The sequence below is a fragment of the Odocoileus virginianus genome, chromosome 6 (genome assembly GCF_023699985.2).
Source record: "Odocoileus virginianus isolate 20LAN1187 ecotype Illinois chromosome 6, Ovbor_1.2, whole genome shotgun sequence".
NCBI lineage: Eukaryota > Metazoa > Chordata > Mammalia > Artiodactyla > Cervidae > Odocoileus > Odocoileus virginianus.
This window is the reverse complement of record NC_069679.1, coordinates 45,214,331-45,237,077: the sequence shown is the minus strand read 5'-3', so window position 1 is coordinate 45,237,077 and position 22,747 is coordinate 45,214,331. Positions and strand designations below refer to the sequence as shown.

Sequence of the window (22,747 nt, the reverse complement as noted above, 5' to 3'; positions counted from 1 at the left end):
TGACTGCTGATGATTGACAGAATTCATAGAGATCATCAATACTTTAGTGCTCCTGTGCTAGTCAATATCTTGAAAAAAGACATAGAAATTCAATGTAATTTAAGCCAAATATCTAAAGCAAAATGATGTGAAGTGAAAATAATAATTTAATTTTTAAAAACCTGTCTCTAAGAGATCTAAGCACTTTCATATCTTAAAGGGACACTCAAATGTACTGACATATGGTTATACGACATTAAGAATTCAGGGGGAAATCTTTGTTTTCACAAAAAGTTTTGAATTAGTAAATTTCAGTGAAAAGCATTGCGTGTACTTCTAGGAAATCTCATCATGATCTCAGTGTAATAGCCATTTGTAAAAGAGCTCTGAACTGAGTCCATGCCAGGGAGCATTATTGGAAAATGGCCCGCTCCGAGGACTTCCTGGAATTCCTCTCTGTGCAAGTCAGCAGCTTGTTTGGCATCAGCTGGCACTAAACCGAGGCCCTGGGAAGTATAAGGTGCATTCTTTGGTGACATGGCATGCAGTTTTATAGCTTCAGTTTTATAAGGGAGTCAGCCAGACAATAACTCATCTTATTCAAATTATGAGGTTGGTCTCTTTTAAAAATAAGGCATACAACTAAAAAGCCCATTGAAAAAAATGAAATTGGGGTAATTAGGCAGGTATTTGTTATAGTACTGCAGTTTTTTAGCAGGCACAGGGATGGACAAGAGGAATGATACAACTTCTCTCCACATGACCCACTCCAGTGGTTTCTACTTTGCCTTCCATGGAACGTTAGCATTTTTCAGAAGGAATTCATAACTGTCTGATTCAATTTTTCTCTTTAAAATATACATCATAGCTATTGGTAAAGAACTGTAATTTTAAAAGTCAAAATTTTGTACTAATTTTTAATAAACTTGGAAACAATAAACATTGATTTATGCTGCCAAATAGCTATTTCTGTACAGATCTTAAGATTAATTTCTGATTTATATTTAAATTTATGAATGTATCATTGATTAAAGAGGTTGCATGTATGTGTTTTACTGTTAGTAGCAGACAGTTTCACTCATGTAAAATTATATAAACAAGTGCTGTTGAAGTGTTATTCTGCTTACTAACATGAATCATAATTTTTTCACAACGGTATATCCAAACTGATATACTAAAGTGAATTAGATGTTGAAACCAAAGGTTTATGTGACTGTCATCCATCTGTCTTAATTTCATATCTCATAATTCATAGAATTTGACAGATTGTTTCAGTTTTACAAAAGATTCAGATACGAAAATTTTAAAACACCAGTTTAGATCATTTCTTAAATAACAAAAAGAAGCTAGTCATTGGTAAAAATCTTTAGAAATATTTATGCTTTGTACATGAGATGGAAGTTATTGGTTAAACTTGGCTTTGTTTTTCTAATATTTTATAAATTCTCAATTATGACTATATAGAAGATCCCATGGGGCTTCCCAGATGGCTCAGTGGGTAAAGATTCTGCCTGCAATGCAGGAGATGCAAGAGTTGTCGGTTCTATCCCTGGGTCAGGGAGATCTCCTGGAGGACGGCATGGCAACCCACTCCAGTATTCTTGCCTGGAGAATCCCATGAACAAAGGAGCCTGGTGGGCTACAGTCCATGGGGTCTCAAAGAGTCAGACAGGACAGAAGATCCCATATGACAGTGAAAACAGCTTAGCTCACTTTATAGCATAGAAAGTATTTTGTAGTAACTGTTTAATATTTAAGTAACTATGTATACAGTAACAAATCACAGCTCTTCCTTCTAGCAATCAGAAATGGAAAATTTCAGAACCTGTGTTCTAAAAAAGCCTATGAAGGTTTACCTGACTTTTCATTTCTGGTTTGATAAAAGGAATGAATAATTTTGGATTACTGCTACCCATTAAAAGAATAGATTAAGAATATTAAAATGTGTAATGATGGCTTGTGAATTTGGGAAATTGAGGATTGGGCAAGGAGCAGACAGGCAATGTGAGACTATATTCAATACAACTAGGGAGGGAAACCTGCCAATTGTAATAAATAAAATGACTTATGATGCCTTCACCTTCTTCATGTAGTTGTTATAACTGAAGCATCTAAGTGCTTTATGTCATTAGTCACTACTATATTGCAGTTTCATTCTTACATTTTTCAGTACCTTTTATATGTATGATTTATGTCTGCAGAACATAACTAGAAACAGAATATATGCCTTACATACAGATTCCAGAAAAGGATAGAATTCAGCTAAGTAAACTTATTTTTTAAATCCAGTTCTGTAATGGTGTTTGTTGTAAGACATGAGGTTTTTCCGGTAAAACATATCCTCCTGTAGCTTTACTTTCCATGTATGGGCTTCTTCCAGGGCCGTACTTGTTTCTTAAGCTATATCATGGTGGAATCTTATCCTTTATAATGTTTTGGAGAAAGCTGAGGGTGGCGCCTGTACAATTTGATTTGGTGTAAAAATATACACCAAATCTGATTTCTGTTACATTAAGGCATTCTCTGACAAAATATACAGAACAAGAAATGAAGTGAATTGTGTTTTAGAAATATCTTGCAAGCTTGTTTCCCCGAATACCTGACCACTAATTTTTAAAAATGGATCAAAACCCACTTTAATTGAATATTTAATAGATGATTTAATGTTCAAGTTAAGATACATTTTAAATGCTAAATATAAAAATGATTTGTGTTTGCTTACTGGAAATATTTGTAATACAAGTGAATATATATAATAAAACAATATTTAAAGCAAATTTACTATGGAAGAAATGAAATCACTATCTTCAATTTATAAAGATGCTACATTCATCAAACTGTATTTTTGATTGAATTGGTTTTTATAATATGAATACCATAACAGTGGATTTCCATTAACAGTTGAAAAATTTAACTCATTTTTAAAAATATGTAATGTATTTTCCCTTAAAATGAGCCACTGGAAACATAAAAATGGCAATATCCTCCTAGGGATATAGCTAGAGGAAAACACATCAATTTGCATAAATAAATGAGGTTATTCTTTTGTAAATTCCTTCCTGTACATGATGCCCCATCAGTGGGACTTACAGAAAAGAATCTGAGATTAACAAACAGAAACGTGCAATTTAGTCTAAGACCATTTTCTAACAAGTCATGTAAACATAGCAAAAGATTTAAGTCTTTCATGCCCTAATTTTCCTTCCATTGAAATGGGCAAAAGCTCACTTTATTTGAAAATAATCCACTTTTTTTTCTTTTAGTTTCTGAAAATAGGGGTCAAATACATATTTTGGCATTCCTGAAACAAACATTTCTTCACAGTACATTATGAATAGACTTTAGCTAATCTGGAGAATTTAAAATAAGAGAGTCCTAAGAAAATTCTGAAAACTCTTTTTGCGTTTCTCAACATTAAACACAAATACATTATGGTACCTGAATACTATTCTTACCTGGAAATTGCCCTGACTTATTTGCTACAAAAAAAGACTGATTAAAACCTTTCATTCTCTTTCAGTATTATGAGAACTCCAGACAAGTGTTAATGGATATGTTACTGAATCACTCAGGTGAGTAGGCAATTCTATATTGCATTACAGGTATTTGCACCATTACCTTCTGAAACTCTGTTTCATAGTGCAGAGTATGTCATATAAAAATAAATGATACTGCCCAATCTCAGCAGTTTGAAAGAAACATAAATCAATGGCATAAGGAAAGCAGGTGATGTAATGACTCTAGACTTAAGTAGATGGCTTGAAGAGATGGATCATCAAGTTTAACCTTTGAAATTATTCATTGGATATTAAATACACAAAAAAGCACATTTCATAGTTACCTTGCTTTGCTAAATTCTGTTCTTTAAATAAATTTTCTTAATGTGGTAAAGAGAAATAATATAGCCCATTCCTAGAAAATATCTAATAGCAAACACTTAATAAGCTTGGTCATAATGTTTCAGTTAAGAATGTTGGTAAAGGAAGTCAATAATGTCTCCATAAATCCATACACAGAAAAAGAAAAAAAAAATAAAAATCAATGGTGAAACTCAAACTTGTCTATAAATGGTAAATAATCCAAATGCATCCCAAAAAAGATGAGAAATCAGACCAAGTATTTTACAAATACAAGTTGGGAAATATTTAAGAACTGATTCAGAAAAGGTGGGGGATTCAGATAGTGAGCAAATATAAAGGAAGAGAAATAACTTCAAATTAGCCCCAAGAACAACAGCAATGTTGAAGGTGTCACTAATATGACCTGGATTCTGATGATCCTGAAGGATATATTCTCTGTTATTTGGTCTAAAAGCAGGGAGATAAAATTTCTCTCCTCTATGTAATGTAGGCATACTTTCTTTCTTTATGTGAGACGTGAAGCACTAGTGTTCCATCTAAATAACCTAGTCTTATGAAGAAGTGATTTGAAAAAGTAAGAAAAGTAAGTGTTGCTTTGCAAATAAATACTAAACAGAGAGACTCTGACAAAATTTGGACACAAGGATTCTTTGCATCTCCTGCTCTATTCACTGTCTACTTTGCACTGGAAATGCCTCGCTTCTCTTAAAATAATTTATAATGGCTTCCTTTTTCTTTCAATAAAAAGTCTATTGCCAGATCCTTTACATTCTAGGTGTCTCACCTTCTGGATCTAGACTAAAGCATCCTCATTTCCTATTCCCTACCCACATCAAATTTATCCCTATTTACTGGCCAGGCCACATTGTATACCTCTGCGTCTGTCCTCATGTTACTCCTTTTGCCTGAAATACCCTTCTTACACCAAACTCTTCCCCACTGGAGGCAGTTGGGTTCTCCCAAAAGCACATGTAAGGATGGAGTTAGAAATGCAAAAGGCTTACTGGAGAGTAACATGTGTGAAAGAAAAAGGGCAAAAACAGAGTTGGGTAAGGAGCTCTCTGGTTACTACACAAATGCTTCAGTCTTTACCAACCCAGTGGAAACTCAAGGACAAAACTGTTCACAGGAGGAGGTCTGTCTGAATGGGAAATAGCTAGGCCGTTGTACCACCACCTTGCGCAGTCATTGTCCCAGGAAGAATATGACCTTTGCTCCAATTCAGAGATGAATCCTGTATGTACCAACAGCTGTCAGTTGGCCATACTCCTCACATCTGGGCAAATCGTCCTCTCATGTAGAGTGATCTAAAAAGTGCATCTTTCCATGTCTGCCACACCATTATCCTCCAAAGCAAACATGAATGTTTACTCCTGCGTGAAGCCTCTAAAAATCACCCCAAGGCACATGGTGGCCCTCCATGCTTCCACAGCAGTGTGAATTGTCTATCTTATGCCACACTGTGGCCTTGTTATGTTTATAGGACTCTGCCTTTTGGAAATAGAAATCACATCATATTCTTCTCAGATTCTGGTAGATAGCTTGGGAAACAGAGTATCTAACCTATAACATATTCAAAGAGGTAGAGTGAATAGATGGATGTGTGGACCTACCAGATGGATGACTGATCAGATTGGTTATTCCCTACTCTTGTGCAGATGCCAAGGCATACACTTTGTCTATTTTCATGGTGTTATACACTTCTCAGAAAATACTTTAATATACTTTAAGTACCAATGGGATATTGGATTTTAAAGATAAGATGTATCAATATCACTTATATGTGGAATCTAAAAAAAAAATGATAGAGATGTACTTATTTGCAAAGGAGAAATGGAGACACAGTGGTAGAGAATGGATGTATGGAAACCAGGGGAATGTGGCATAGGATGAACTGAGATATTGGGATAGACATGTATACACGACTATGTATAAAATAGAGAACTCATGAGAACCTACTGTATAGGCCAGCAAACTCTACTTATTGCTCTGTTGTGACCTAAATAAATGGGAAGGAAACCCAAAAAAGGGGGGATATAGGCACACATATAGCTGATTCACTTAGAATTAATTCTGCTATACAGCAGAAACTAACACAACATCATAAAACAGCTATGCTCCAATAAAAATTAATATAAAAAAAGATAAGGTATATAAAAAACTAGTGTGTTCTAAGACAAACTTTTGGAATTATGTTCCCAGCATTTAAATGAACCTGTGTATCACTTTCCATCCATTATTCCCATTTCCAGTTTTGCTCAATTGACATATTAGGAGATAGGTTACCTAATTTTTAATTTTAAGATGTGCTATGTTTATTCTCTACTGTAAAATAATCGTTTAATTTCAATTATAAATTTCGGACTTTTTAAAAATGACTTCCTTGGAGAATGCTTAGAATGTAGTCAGTAGCATGCCTTCTTCATTTAATCAGCCAACAACATTGATTCTATGCCAGATCCACTGCCAGGCTTTGAGGACACAAAGACTAAAGTGAAAGGATGGAGTAAGAAGTTCTTTATCTAATGAAGGAGACGGAACTGCAATCTGATGATTTGTTGTATGTCCTTGGAAGAACTGTGACCAATGAAGAAACAACATGGGCGGAATGCAAAGAAAGCAGCAAACACAGAGAAGCTAAGGAAAGAACTTCTTGAGTTAGTTGGAGGTTCTTAATTCCATTATCTCCCTTTGCGTTTTCAAAAGAGGAAAGGACAGAAACAAAGAAAGGCATCAGAATGTATAGAATCCCTTGCTGAAGGCTTTGGTTGTCAGCAGGGTTGGTACTGCCCCCTGGAGGAAGACTTTGGAAACTGCTGAGGCAAGGGACCTTTGCTTTCCCCAGTGATTTTGGAAAGGTGAAAAGACTGGCATTTAGTGGGCAGGAGTAAGAAAAGGCAGATGTCCTGCAGTGCTCAGGATGGTCCTTCACAATGAAAAAATTATCCTGATGTTTCACATGGCTTTCAAGTTTTCCATTGGACGTTCATGGAAGGGAAAGCCCTGCTTATAATTTCTTGAGTCCAGTACCTAACTTTCTTTTACACATAGGGATCTTTAAAGGCTTTGACTGTACCTTCAGTTTTCTAGGAAGGATACTAACCCAAATCCATCTGGACACCAATGTCACCAACAGCACCACCATGCCTATGCAGGCCTGCATTTGCAGCTGTCATTTCAGCAATGAAATGTTTCCCAGTCAGCATTTTATTATATTTTTTAGTATGGTCATGCCCAAGCTTTTACCTATTGACATATTTTTATTATGAATTTCTTAATCTTTGCTTTTTATCCTTTAAATTGTGTATAAATTATTTGTGAGGTAGGTTTTATTACTTATGAACTTCATTTTAGAATTAGAAAGGGAATATTAGAAATTGTTAACAATATTTCAGTCCATTCTAGGACTGAAAAGAGTTGAGAAACACCACACTTTAAAGTTTCTAAAATTTAAGACCAACTTCATTCTGACTAAAAGCCTGGAAGATTGTTCACAGTTACCATATTCTTATGTATATTCAGTTACTAAAGGGAATTTTTACATTGCCCCAGATTAGCAGGGCTGCCTGGCTGGATGGCAGGCATTCCTTCATAGATATGAATAAAGGGCCCATGATCATCTGTATCAGGTAAAAGGAAAAAAAAGTAACAACTCTTCTTTGAATTAGCTATCTTCATTTCTTGTGGCTTATTCTCCTGGGTTGCCTTGTTTTTTGCCTTCAAACATCTTTTGGCATTAATTTTTCCTGGTAACTCTCTAGACAGATATTTAGTTTGCCCCTGAACTAAGAAGAATACATTTTTTAAAAATGCCTCTGGCTTAACATTTTAGAAGAAAACCATCACTGTCCCTATAATGACCTTTTCTATTCTCTTCCTACCTACACACAATTAGCATATTATTTAGCATTTCTTCCATTCTTAGACCACAGTTCTTTGATACTTGTCTGTCACTGTCATTTATCATTCCTCCACTTATGTAGGCAATACACTTAATGAGCACCCATCGTGAGCCACGTGGTACATTACGTGCTAGAAGCACAAGATTAATAAATTCCAACTTTAGCCCTCAAGGAGTTCAGAGAGGTGGAAAAGAAAGGCGAATAAACAAGAAATTAGAGTGCCAGATGATATAGACTATTTAGAAGGATATACAAGAAATGTATGAAATTATCTAATAAAAGATTTGTAGTACCTTACATTGAACCTTAGACATAGTAAATGGTTAATAAGAGATGTTTACAAGTTATTAAAATTGTTCTAAGGCTGAAAATTGGACAGATATATTGACAAGTTAAAATGGTAAAATAAGGGTGCTGCCAGCATCCATTCTGATGGAATGGGATATTCCAATGACATGAGACAGACCTGATTTTCTTGGGCTCCAAAATCACTGCAGATGGTGACTGCAGCCATGAAATTAAAAGATGCTTGCTCCTTGGAAGAAAAGCTCTGACCAATCTAGACAGCATATTAAAAAGCAGAGACATTACTTTGCCAACAAACGTCCGTGTAGTCAAAGCTCCTTTTTCCAGTAGTCATGTATGGATGGATGTGAGAGTTGGACCATAAGGAAAGCGAATAACTGACTCATTGGAAAAGACCTTGATGCTGGGGACGATTGAATACAGGAGAAGAAGGGGACAACAGAGGATTAGATGATTGGATAGCATAACCGACTCAATGGAAAGTAAGCTCTGGGAGTTGGTGATAGGCAAGGAAGTCTGGCGTGCTGCAGTCCATGGGGTCTCAAAGAGCTGGACACAACTGAGCGACTGAACTGAACAACATAAGAACATATGGATAGTAATTCCTTCAACCATCATTTCTCTAACAGTTGCCTTGCCATGTGCTAGACACTGTACTCTCTGGTGAGAATACAAAACTGACTAAATCCCTACTTTTTCTCTCAAGGAATTTAGTTGTATCAAAATTGTTTCCAGAACTATGAATGCATATGCATATTGACTAATGGCATCACATTTAAGGTAGAAACTAATATCACACAAGGTGCCAGGCTCAGAGGTAGAAATGGAGTCAACAGAGAGGAGGCTGACCCAAATGCGTCAGGTTGTAAGCAGAACTATTATCTTAGCAGTATTCGGGCTGTTGACTGCAAGAGATCACAAATGAGCCAGACATTCAAGAAGAGACAGGTGAGTCAGAACCCAGGACATGAATCCAAACACTGAGGAAATGGTGTTTGACACAGCAGTTCCTTAAATACTTCCACAGAGAAGCTGTAGCTGAATGAAGAATAAGAAGACGAGTTTCAAGCAAGTCTCCAGGCTCTCTAAAAACATCAGATTGAAACCAGGTCATGACGAAATGAGTAATGAAGAGCTAAATAATCAACCATTAGGAAAGAAGCTCTGGAATGGTTAAAAGTGAAATTCATTCATGTGTCTATTTTTAATTTTTTTGTGAGCTTTCTGTGTGCACACACATGATCCCGGGGTGATGATGCTTAGAAAATGATTTCATGTGTGTATTCAGGCTATATCTGGCCACTACAGGAAAGCAATCAGCTGATTTCTCTTGTCTTCTTTTTCCATTACTAATTAGAAATTGGCTGAATTTTTAGTACAAGCTACCCTGTTGTCCATCCATTCATCCATCCTCTTAATAATCACTTTACCAGCTACTAGGTGAAGAACCATCCCAGGTGATAGGAGGAAGAAAGATAAATAGACCAACCCCGTCCTTGAGAGGTCAGTGTTGGGAGGCCAGTCTCAATTTGGAGAATAATAGTGCAAAATACATTGATTTCAGGGACAGTATCTAGATCACTTTTCCTTTGTCAATAAATTTAAATGGGCATGCAGACAATAATCAATAAATTGGTGCCCGCACAACTGTCACCAAGGAAATATTTAACTCAATTCCTTGATGCTACTGTCTCTGCACAGCCGGACCAGGTTGGCATGCTGATTGCTCATGAGGAAAAAGGACAATGCAACACTCTAGTTCTTCATATGCCAAGATGAAAATCATCAATCTCAATCTCTGTGAAAGATGAAACTACTTTGGTAAAAAGAGCAGTGAACTCTATCAGTCTTTCTGAGGCAATGCAATCTTAAAGATGATTCAGAGAGGGAGGAAGCAGTGGAGAAGTTCAGGATTTATATAGGGAGAAAGGGAAATGATAAAAATACTTCATCTGTTTTGCAAGAAGCAAAAATAAGAGAGAACATATGTTAAACCCAAATGGTAACTGGTTTTTCAAAGGTATGTAATGTACCCTAGGTGCTAAATTATTTGCTAATCATATGCAAATTCCTCATCATTCAACATGAATATCTTGATATTTAAAAAGATTGTCTATTATATAATTCAAATTAATCTATAAAAATGAAAATTTATATTTCCTCTTTCTCCCACACCACCAACCTTTTGACTAATATGTATATGCCAAATCTTTTTCATATCTAGCATTTACCAGTTGGCATTTCTAGTTCCCAAGCATAAAACCTTCTAATTTGTAACCACTAAAACTTATGTAAATGTATATTCCAAACAAAGCTATTTAAAATTAAGTGCATCTTTTGTGAAATAGCTTATAGTGTCTCATCCTAAGGTTAATAGAAATTAGTTATTTGATATTTGCTCATTAGTTGATTCAAGAGAGCATTTCCTCTGTTGTTATACCAAATGTTTGGGGTTCTGCAGCCTTGTGATCCCCAACCTGGGCAATACCTATCTTTCTAACTGTCATATAGGAGACACATGGTAAATATTGATGAATTCAGAAATACTAAAGGAAAATAGTGTTTAATTGGAAAGCAATGCCAGATAGTAATGAAGAACCCAGATTCTGATGCCTCGGTTTAACTCTTGGTTCTGTTGCTTGTTTGGAACAGACTTTGGGAAAGTTACTTCTCTGTATCTGTTTTCTCATCAATAAAATGGGTTAATAACAATACTACCTATCCTCACTGAACTGTTGCCTGAATCAATGCTTTAAGGCACATGATGCACTTAGAACATACTAAGCCATATCGGTGTTAGATGTTATTATCATCGCTGTCACTATCAGTGCTATTCTAGAAGGCTGAGAATTCCCTGGAGCTCAGATGGTAAAGGGTCTGCCTAAAATGCAGGAGACCCGGGTTCAATCCCTGGGTCGGGAAGATCTTCTGGAGAAGTAAATGGCAACCCATTCCAGTATTCTTGCCTGGAAAATCCCATGGATGGAGGAACCTGGTAGGCTACAGTCCATGAGGTCGCAGAGTCGGACACGGCTGAATGACTTTACTTTCACTTTAATTAGGAGAGGAAGGCATTGGCACAATGAGATTCAGAAAGGGCACATGCTCTCCAGAGAAGAAATTAAGGATGTATGGGTTTCTCTCTATTGTTCAGGTTCCACATTTATGCATGTGTGGACCAGATAATTCTTGGGAGAAAGAAAAGGGCATAAGTGTCTTCAGTGGCCTTTGAAACAGCTGCCTTCTCCTACTCTAGCTTTTTTTGCTTGGCTAAATTATGTTCATCTTTCAAATCTTGCATTAGGCATCTCTTCTTCAAAGAAGTCTTCTTGACCTCAAATCTGGGTTAGGTACTGCTTTGATGTGTTCCTGCAAACTCATCCATAGCATTTGATACACCATGGTCTTCGACTGGGGATTTCCAATTCGTTCTCTGTGTACCACCAACTCATGGATCAGTACACAGAGGCATAGAGGAGTGATGCATAAAGATGTATTCAAAGTTTTGGAGCTAGCACAGTGTCCCGTACAGATATCAAGTTATCATCCCTTCATAACAAAAAGCTTTTTGTATCTGCCTTCTGAGTCCACTCAAAGGCTGTGGTTGGGATACTTTCTTGCAGAAAATACAAAGAACTCTGATGCATGCCTCACCAGTATATGTATGTTTGTTTATAAATAATATACATCCTGTTAGTATATCAACATTAAGTCCATTCTAAAATATACACGAAAATAAAAATTTCAAAAGGAGAACATTAACACACATACACACACAATAGTGCATTTATACTTTTTTTGCTTAAAATTGCATTATTAGAATTATCTTCAATCATAGTTTCTTGGCGAGAAACTTTTGTTCGTTTTCTGAGAGTTACTTTAGTTAATGCTATAAAATAAAATCTGTAGGTCATCTGAGTAAGGACACTTGAAATTGAACATAGGAGAGGCAGCCTTCTGGGAAGTGAATCTTCCACTCTCTACCCAGAATATCCTATGGGATACTGCACTACCCAACATAGGAATCAAATCAGCTTACCAAAGTCAATCTATGGATCAAGAATATTTTTGTTGAAAAAAATTCAAGTATAAATTTTGATTTTCTCACTCCTCCATATTCATTTCATCAGCAAATACTTTGGCAACCTACTTCAGTATTCTTGCCTGGAAAATCCCATGGACAGAGGAGCCTGGCAGCCTGGTGGGCTATAGTCTATGTGGTCGCAAAGAGTCAGACATGACTGAGCAATTGAGCATAGCACCTTTATAGACATTCAAAATCTGATCACTTCTCACCTTCTCCAACCAAGCCACCGTATGTGTTCCAAGCTGCCATCATTTGAATTAGCTTTATACGACCTCCCAACTGTCTCTCAGCTTCTGCTCATGGCCCTGAACTTTAGGCAGTGAGATTCCATTAAAATATGTGCCCATTGTCTGTTCTCCCATCTCAGAGAGAAAGCTTAAGACCTCAGTCTGATACACAAAAGGCATTTTATGATAATCCCCCATTACTTCTCTGCTCCTTGCTCACTTGCCTTACACAGATCTTTTCTAAATTACTTCTGTAGCTTTAAGAATGCATTGGCCTTCTCACTTAGCCTGAAGGCCTCAAAGGAAAAGGAAGATGTATTTACCATAACTAACAATGTCAGGAAAGAGTTTCCCTGTGAGGTAGTCAGACACTATGTTTCAAAGCCTTTCTACAACTAGACAGATTTTCTTCTGAGATATTCAACAAGCAGATGAAAACTGTCCTATGCCAGTTCTTCTACTGATGGCCACCAGGGCCACAAAACTTTTCTGTTAAATATATCTTGATTTACTATAAAATAATGGTTTTACTTAAAGAGCACATTTTCATTATTTAACTTTGCAGATAAGACTTTGAAAATGATGCAAATAATAAAGATTATTTGCAGCACCCTTATTTGATGTATCATCTTCACAACCACACAGTTTAACATGAATTTAAATTCAGCCAGTAATTCTAAGCCTCCATTTCTATTTCAACCAATTTATTTAATGAAACAATTCAGGGTACTTGCTTAAAATGATCCAAATAACATTTTAAAAAAGTGAAGGGAGATAGCTTTCTAAAGCATTTTGATAATAGAAACCATTGCTGTTCTTTAAAGTAATAAATCTTAACCTCAAATGTGAGTGCTAATTATATAATTTCTTATTAAAAAGATTCAAGTAGATTGCAGTGTGATTGTTATAAAACTGTAAACTCAGATAAAATTCACAGATCTCCCATAAAATACTGATTCACAAATATTAAGACCTCAAATAAAATACAAGCTGTGAAAGGTAACAAGTGAAAACACTGAAAAATAAGATACAAAATTATAAAGTGCAAACACACATTGTGCTTCAGTTCTCACTTTACTGATTTCCATCACATGTACAAACCTTTCAAGAAACCTGGTGATTTTCTTTATGAGGGCTGTGATGGCAACGATTGAACATTCTGCATTTTCTTTGTTAATAGAAACTATGATTTATGAGAGAGGAATAAAAATCTAAGAAAACCACTCAATAAATTATTCAATTTTTATATCAAGCTGATTATAGCAAATTTCCTTCATGCTGCAAGTATGGAAAATGCAGCTTATTGGATAAAATGAGTGTTTAAGAGAATATCTAGAATTGTTTCCTTGTTTTCAGTAATTTGGTGACTGTAGACAAGTCATATACCTTAAGTCCAGTGTATTCATTCAAAAAGTGAAATAATAATAGGAAGCATGTCTCAAAGTGCAAGAGATACACTACTAGAGGCATTTAAGATACCCAGTATGGTGATGAACTTTTTTCCAAATACTATTTATTTCTATGTGTATGAGAAAGATACATAATTAGTATGTTAACCTAAATATTTATAGAGGCTTATTTCAGGAAAAGCCTAGGTAGCACCATGGAAATCTCTCTTCTTCAGATAGTAGTTCTTTTCAGCTGTTAGAACATAGTAAGAGTGCAATAACTGTTGCTGTTAATAATATTTTTCCTTATGATCTATTAACATTATTGTCATATTACCACAGCACTAATAAGCCAAATGTACTATACCCAATATAAAAGAAGTTTATGAGTATCTATACAAAAAAATCATCTGTTACTTTTGAAATGATTTACAAATAAAATGGAAGAAATTAAGGAACCAAGAAAGAATAAAAGAAAATAGGAAAACAAATAAAAACAAGTAGGAGGAATGGGAAACTCATAGAGGAAAAATTAGAAAGGACCTGATAAAATTAAACAATATAAACCATTTATCATAAGAATATTTGATAAAATGATATGTTGCATTCACACTGAGGCTAAGTAAATCTGCCTATAAAATTTGAGGTATAATCATATTTGGTGAATACCACCTACGTCATACTCTTAACTTTTGAATCAGGATATCTGAGATAAGTAAAACAGCTTTTTCGTTATTTATTTTAAAAAATTCCATCAAGTAATGCAGTGCATATCACTAGTAAAGATCTAAAGCTTTTCCTGTAATTATACTTAGCTTCTCTGAATAGTTTTAAAATTAGTTTTGTTTATTTTTTCCAAAAGGGGAAAAATGGTAGTGTTAGTATCCAATATAATATTGCTTGCAAATTTTCCTCTTCAATGCTTGTCATTTGCTTCCTATATACTTGCAATTGGAGTTAATATTTTTGTATAAGGAATATTTCCCAGGACAATATATACTTATTACTTTGTGAAAATATTGTATTTATTTTAAATAAAACATTGTAAATTTAATCCACCAGAATATATCAAGTAGTTTTAATATTTTTGTGTTCCCATTCTTATCACAAGCTAATCCTAAATTTTCTAAAGGATCACTCAATTATGATAAAGATAGATAATATTTATTAAGATCCAGATTCTTTAGTCATAGTAAGATTCAGTTCCATAGAATTAATAATTCTCAATAATTCTCTATTATGAAGTTTCACCAGAAGGCCCAATCTGATGAAACTTCAAATAATGAGTAAGCCACGTGATAGCAAAACTCATAAAAATTTCACCTTGATAGCCTGCCAAGAATTTCTCAACCAGAAATGAGGCTTATGGGCCAATGGATAAATTAGACACTAGGGATAAGTAACAGAAATACCACCAAGTGAGAATTAACACGTGATGAATGACACTAGCTGCCTTTGGAGAGACACTACAAGTGTCTCTCCAAATGAATCAAGAACACAAATGTAGTCAGTGAAAATTAATTTTAAAAGGAATTTTTCTACTTGTTTGAAAGGTGTAATGCAAATACAATTATGTTACATGAACAATGAGGAAGGCCTTAAAGAGAGTAAATTTGCCAGATAATTAAATCTAATTTCTTTCCAACAAAAAAACAAGTGACTTGAAATCACCACTTAGTTTTAACAAATTACTATCTGAATTTACCAGCCTCAGTGACTTTCTTGGTATTAGGAAATATTCCATCTATTTTGATCTTTGGCCTTCTTTGAAAAAGCCTTTTTCTGCTACCTATCCTCTTTCACTGAATAGTGCTCTCTAATCAGTAATCTTATAAAAATAATAAGAAGAAATAAATATAATGCATTTTTAAGAATAATACCTGTTTTATGTTTTAACATTTTAAGTATAGCAACATTTCTGAGTCCCACATAAAATCTCTTTTAAAGAGCTAAAGGAAGTATCTAAAATTTTTTAACAATCTGAAACATGTAAACCTCTAACATGTTTTCCTGAGAAATATATGTAATAATATTATACATTTGTTTTTTCATCAAAAGCTTACTAAGTTGAAAATAAAATTTTTCCTTAATTTTAATATTTTTTAATTTTCATTTTTAAGTCACAGATAACAGGCTAAAAAGTCAGATAACATTATACAGCAGAAATCTAAGACTCACTTGCTAGTCAAAACCATAAACACTGTGATTATAAAGTTACAGTGATAAAATTTGTTACAGAATGAATCAAGTGGTCCAACTATAAAACAATTTACTTTTAGTTTCTATTTCATTTCTTATTCCCAGAAAAAAAAAAATAGCACATGGCTATTATCATGTTATCAAATGAACACAAATTTGGACCCATTATCATCAGAGTATCTTTATAATATATGTCCCATTAAGCTATTATTGTTACTTCTGTTTTCATTTTTACTGTCTTTAAAACATTTTAATAATAAATGTTGTTTTGTTTTGTAAAATATTTATTAATTATAATATAATTTAGAATTAGAAACTTGACAATTATGAGGAAATTGATAGCAGAATAGGTCAGAAACAGGGCACTTAGCTTGGCTTTTGCAGAAATGATTTATTGTGAACTCATATTCTCAACATGCTCTGAGGAGTAGAAAAAGTTCTGATGAAAGAGCTTGCCAATAAATTTTGCACTTACTTTGCAGAGGAAAAGTGTCTGTAGTACACTGTAACTCAGGCTCCTTGGCCCATTCGATCTTTGGCAGCATCTGCATCATCTCATAGTCACCATTCTTTGCCACAGACTCTGGTTCACTGTTGACTGGTGTCTTTCTTAAAGTCTTCATGTGCTTCTGAACTTCCGCCAAAAGAACAGCTTGTATTGCTTCAGTTACCTGTAAAATTTATTTTTTAAATGAATTATTTTTAGTGTTCACAAATGGTCAGGGTCTTATATAAACCCCCAAGCCTGGAATTTTGATTTGAATGTCTCACATAAACTGTAATGCTCCATTCCACCAGAATTACTATCTGAAACAACTGAAGTGCAGTTACTGGAACCTAGCATCCAAGTCATCATACTGCTCTTTTTTTTTTTTTAAGAAAAAAAAAAAAAAGCCTCAAGAGATTATAAAAGGAAAATTTAAAGGCATTCTCCATTCTTTCTCATGAAATATTTTCATTTTCACCAGAAAACAAAATTTGAATATATCACATTGTTCTTAAAGACAAGTTTAGTTTCTGGATGCCTAGTACAATTTAACCAAACACACTTGATTTAAAAAATACAGAAAATTAAAGACAAAACTTTAATAATAAATCTCACCAAACTGTGTATATGTGTAAATAGTTTCATATGGCTTAAAACACTGCAAAGCCTGCCTTCCAGTTATTGTACATAGCCAGTCAAGAACCACTGTTGAGGGGAGAGAGAAGGGGGCTATTTATCATGGGGTATCCAGTGGTGGTAAAGTGGATTGGTATTGTACCTGTCTCCTGAGAACCCAGTGTGCACGTCAAGAAGCAACAGTTAGAACCAGACATGGAACAACAGACTGGTTCAAAATTGGAAAAGGAATATATATGCCAACGCTGTATATTGTCACCCTGCTTATTTAACTTACATGCACAGTACATCATGTGAAATGCCAGGCTGGATGAATCATAAGCTGGAATCAAGAAATATAAACAAGCTCAGATATGCAAGTGATACCACTCTAATGGCAGAAAGCAAAGAGGACATAAAGGCAGACGCTTTACCATCTAAGCCACCAGGGAAGCAAAGAACATCTTAATGAGGATCAAAGAGAAGAGTGAAAAAGCAGGCTTAAAAGTCAACATTCAAAAAACTAAGATCGTGTGCTCACTTCGGCAGCACATATACTAAAATTGGAATGATACAGAGATTAGCATGGCCCCTGTGCAAGGATGACACGCAAATTCGTGAAGCGTTCCATATTTTTCACAGTGCTTGAAACTTCTCAATAAAACTCACTGTGTATTACCAAAAAAAAAAAACAAAAACAAAGATCGTGCCATTCATCTCATCACTCATGGCAAATAGATGGGAACAAAGTGGAAAAAGTGACAGATTTTATCTTCTTGGGCTCCAAAATCACAGCAGACAGTGACTGCAGTCATGAAATTAAAAGACACTTTCTCTGTGGAAGGAAAGCTGTGACAAACCTAGACAGCATATTAAAAAGCAGACACATCACTCTGCCGACAAAGTCTATAGAGTCAAAGCTATGGTGTTTCCAGTGGTTGTATACAGATGTGACAGTTGGACCATAAAGAAGGCTGAGTGCTGAAGAATTAATGCTTTCAAATTGTGGTGCTGGAGAAGACTCTTAAGAATCCCTTGGACAGCAAGGATATCAATATTAAAGGAAATCAACCCTGAATATTCATTGGAAGGAGTGATGCTGAACCGGAAACTCTAATACTTTGGCCATCCGATGTGAAGAGCTGAGCTGGGAAAGATTGAAAGCAGGAGGAGAAGGGGGAGACAGAGCATAGGATGGTTGGATAGCATTACTGATTCAATGGACATGAATTTGAGCAAACTCTGGGAGATAGTGAAAGACAGGGAAGCCTAGCGTGGTACAGTCCATGGTGTCACAAAGAGTCAGACATGACTTAGCCACTAAACAATAACAGCAATCTTGTGAGGCCTTTAGGCTCCAGGGACACTCAGAGAGTTTATGCTGATGGCAAATGCTCAGTAAATAGCAGGGGCAGAAGAAACTATATTCTAAACTCTTTTCTAGAGTTTTAAATATAGGGAGCATCCAGAAAGTATCAGAGTAGTTTCCTGATCACTAATCATCCCCCTATTCTTGGCCACTCAGATGCTTGGTTGGGTTGTGGCAAAAAGGCTCATGAATGATGTGATTTTACTACTCTACACCAGATCTATTAACATTGTAGTACTGCCTGTTACAATACAGGTACATAATCCTTGCTCATGCATATTATGTGGTGAGATACTCAACACTGTGAAAGCTGTTGCATACCATGAATGCAACATAAAATTCTACACATTATGGTACTCATGCTTATTAATATCTACCATATACTGAAACATATATTAACTATTAGCTCTGATATCTACTAACATACTATTTTAGATCACAGTAAGTAAACCACACTTATCATATAGATATTATGAGAGGGCAACCTGTATTAATTATTCATGGATAATTTTACATCATTGAATTTATGTCATTTTAATTTTATCACACATTTTATTTGATCGCACTGCCTCCAAGATATGAATGGTGTGGTATAAAAAGAAAGAGATCTCAATCTGAAATGAGAAGGTCCAAGTTTCTGATCAGACTATGACAGTTATTACAAATGCAACTTTTGACAAGTTACATACTTCTCTGGGACTTTAGGGGACATATGTATACCTATGGCTGACTCATGTTGCTATTTGGCAGAAAACAACAAAGTTCTGTAAAGCAATTATCCTTCAATTAAAAAAACAAAGACAAAACCAAAAAACAACAGTATGTGATTCTGAGAGAGGCTAAGATGAGAGCTTTCAATTACAGAAAGCTGTATGGAACTTGCTTCTGTTTCTACATATAAAAATCAGGAAGATATTGGAGGACATCCTTGGACCTCTGTAGTACACCAGACTCTGGTCTATCCCTTGGAATGGGCAGATTGGCCGTATGTTCCCCTGGGATTATGGCTGCCCTCTCATGACTGTGATTTACTGTGATTTAGCATGTCCTCTACCTACCAGATATAATATTCTATAACAACCTGGATCAATGTTCTTTCTTAAAAATATACAGATTTATGGAACTTCAGTTAATATTTCTAATTATTAGATTGACCATATTTCATAATTGTTAAATTTTGGAACTTTTTAACATATATGTCACTATAAATATGTACTGCAGGAATAATTAATATGAGTATCATTAAGAAACAAGATGAAGTAGAAACAGCAGTGTAAAACATATTTACTGCAATGAGCAGGACAATCAGAGCCATAGAACTTAAAAGTGAATACAGAATGGCACATACCCAGTTGGAATCAAACTCAAAATATACATTTTGTGCTACGTATGAGATAAATACTCAGAGACATGGTACAATTTATATAAGCATATAATAATGCTATAGTATCTGTTATACACTGAACACTAAAATCATGCAAATAGAGTTGAAATAGATTTTGTGTACTTTAAAAATATACATTATGAAAGGTAAAATTTAATGATAGTTTCTGACTATCAATGCTTAAGTGTCTCTAGCATGTAAATATAGTAGATAAATTTTGTAGATAGGTAGTATACATAGAATTTTTCCCAACAAATATAAAATCTATAGATATTATATAACTTTGTAATGATAATAATGAACCGGAATTGAAAGCACAATGCTATAAAGCTGTCTCCCAAATGCATATATAGTTTTTCCTGAAAAGACAGATATATGAAGCATTACAAGTTATAAAGGAATGTGCAGATTTAAAATGAAGTTTGAAAATCCATTGACAGGGAAGAGAGCCACGTCTGGACCATATACTTATTAGCTGGGAGTATTACTGTGCCATAGAAAGCTACATTTTTTTTTAATGGTTTTCTGCTAACATCTTGAAACAGCAAAGTATTGTAAAATAGTACAGAGCATTATGAAGACTCATAAGAGCCCCTGTGGCCTGCGTGTGGTTTCAATGTCCATCCAAACTTTCTGGTATAAAAGCATTTTCCCAACAGTCAGACTCACATTAGCCTTTCATGTCTTTTCATCATTTCCTTGAAAAGACAATACTTCTTTCTGGTGGCCCGGATTTCATGGTTTCACCTACCAGTGTTAGATTATAAAATCCAAAGAACTTTAGTGTTGCTTCAGAAATATGCAAGTTAGCAACCCCGAAACTTGCTGTTGCTTCTCCAGCATTTATTTCTATGTTGGGTATATTTCATGTGTGAGAAACCAAAGAGGCAATCTGTGAACTCTTTCATCTGCAAAATTAACTCCTCTTTACTTATTTCCTTAAAAATGCCCCCCTTCAATTTCTGAAGTAGGATTTTGCTCTGTTTTACAAAATCATTACCATTGCCAGTGTTCTTAAAATACATTAAAAAGCAGATTCAAATGAACCTGTTTAACTGCTTAAATGAACACCTTTATAAGGAATTTGAGGATTGGTTATTGAAGCATTTATATGGATATTTCCAACAGCCTCTGTTTTTCCTGAAGGACCCAGGAATTCTCATTTCTATAGCATCTGTCCTGTGCTCAGATGCTCAGTCATGTCCAACTCTTTGCATCCCCATGGACTGTAGCCTGCCAGGCCCCTCTGTCCATGGGATTTCCCAGGCAAGAATACTGGCGTGGGTCACCATTTTCTTCTTCAGGGGATCTTCCCAGTCCAGAGATCGAACCTGCATCTCTTACGTTTCCTACATTGACAGTCAGATTCTTTGCCACTAGCACCACCTGGGAAGCCCCATTTCTACTCTACACATGAGGAAAATAAATAATCAACAAGTTAAACCTATCTTCCAGAATAATTTATCAGGTTAGTGGCAGAAAGGAGAGAACTTTGAAGCTTAAACTTCATACAGAGTGAATAATAAATGCTCTGGTAATATTTGTCCTGCTGCCAGCATTTTAACAAGGTCATAGAATCATAGAACCTTAAGGTCCATTAGTCCAAATATATCCAAACTACATTAAAATTTATTTGAAGGTCAAACAGACAGCTACAAAAGATCTTTAATTAGAGCAATTCAGAATAAATGTTCTGCTGAATTATTTTTTCCCTAAGAATTTTTTTCTCCACTGAGAAATTCTTTGGCTACTGGGGAAAAAAAAAATCCCACCTTTAATAGAGACCCTTTTAGGGTGATAGGAAATCTGCTGGTAAAGTCAACATATACTGATGTTTATTTGATTAACACAGAAGCTTTTTCATAGCTATTCAGACATTCACCAAGTATTTATTGACTGGCTGCTGTCACTTCTGCTTTTCTGTGCATTAGTGAAAGGAGTGAGTGAGACAGGGAAAGTCCCTGCTCTCAGCAAGCTTCTGTAACAGTGAAAGGACAGAAAATAAGCAAGCAAAAAACAAATGGTAAAATCTCCATTAAAAGCAAGCCTAACAAAGAAAATAAAAATGGATACTGTGACAGTGACTGGAGTATGGGGAGAGACAGAGTACAGTGACAATATTAGATGAAATGATCAGGGGAGACTTCTCTGAGGAATTGGCTTTTAAGCAAAGATCCAAATGATGAACGGGAAAAAGAGAATTCCAGTCTGAGAGAACAGTAAGGTTCTGAGGTGGAAATGAGCTTCATGAGTTCTGGATATTATAAGCAGATCAGTGTGGCTAGTGAGGACCGGGGACAATGATGAGGAAAGAGGTTAGGCTAGGGGCAAATCATGTAGGCCATGGTTTTAATGACCATCCCAACTGTGTTATTTGGTTTCATGGTATCAACCCCCACAATCTGTTCTGAATCGACTTTCTTTGTTTTCCTGTAACCAAAAATAACCATTTATAATTGGCATTATTGCTATGCTTGTCTTGCAAATGTGACATTTATTTAGCCCATGAAGAATAAACTTCCAGTTAATATTCATCTAATCAATGCACAGATATTTATTGTATGATGTACAAAGCTATTCACACATACACAAACAGTCCTTGAAATAAGGAAAAGACTTAAATTGGACATTGAGTAAACGAGGTCTCTACATCAGCTCACAAATGAAAAGGATAGGAAAATGATCTCTAATCATATCTATCAAATTCAGAAGCTTAGGGACCTTTCTATCTAATATTGAAATCAAATAATAAACATTTGCCTCAGTGGGCACTATGTTACCTATAACACCATAAACATCTCTTCATCAGCCCCCCATATTCATGCCCCCTAACTTGGTGCATCCTTGCATGTTCTTTTCCACTTTTCCCTCGTTATTAGTCTCTGTATCAGTCCTATTAAATGAAATACCCTGGAAAAAAACCACAAGAGTACCTACTTACGTG

General features: G+C 35.2%; 1 protein-coding gene and 1 non-coding gene across 2 annotated transcripts in view; one reads left to right on the top strand and one right to left on the bottom strand.

Annotated features, from left to right (window-relative positions):
* Positions 1-22,747, bottom strand: part of WDR72 (WD repeat domain 72) — a 184,756-nt gene that overhangs the window by 58,348 nt on the left and 103,661 nt on the right. The window contains exon 17 of the mRNA XM_020893244.2: positions 16,424-16,619. Coding sequence (XP_020748903.2) covers positions 16,424-16,619 — 196 coding nt within the window. The remainder of the gene's footprint in view (positions 1-16,423; positions 16,620-22,747) is intronic.
* On the top strand, positions 17,584-17,687 carry LOC139035736 (U6 spliceosomal RNA). Its single transcript, XR_011488455.1, has one exon. It is a non-coding gene; the product is annotated as a U6 spliceosomal RNA (small nuclear RNA).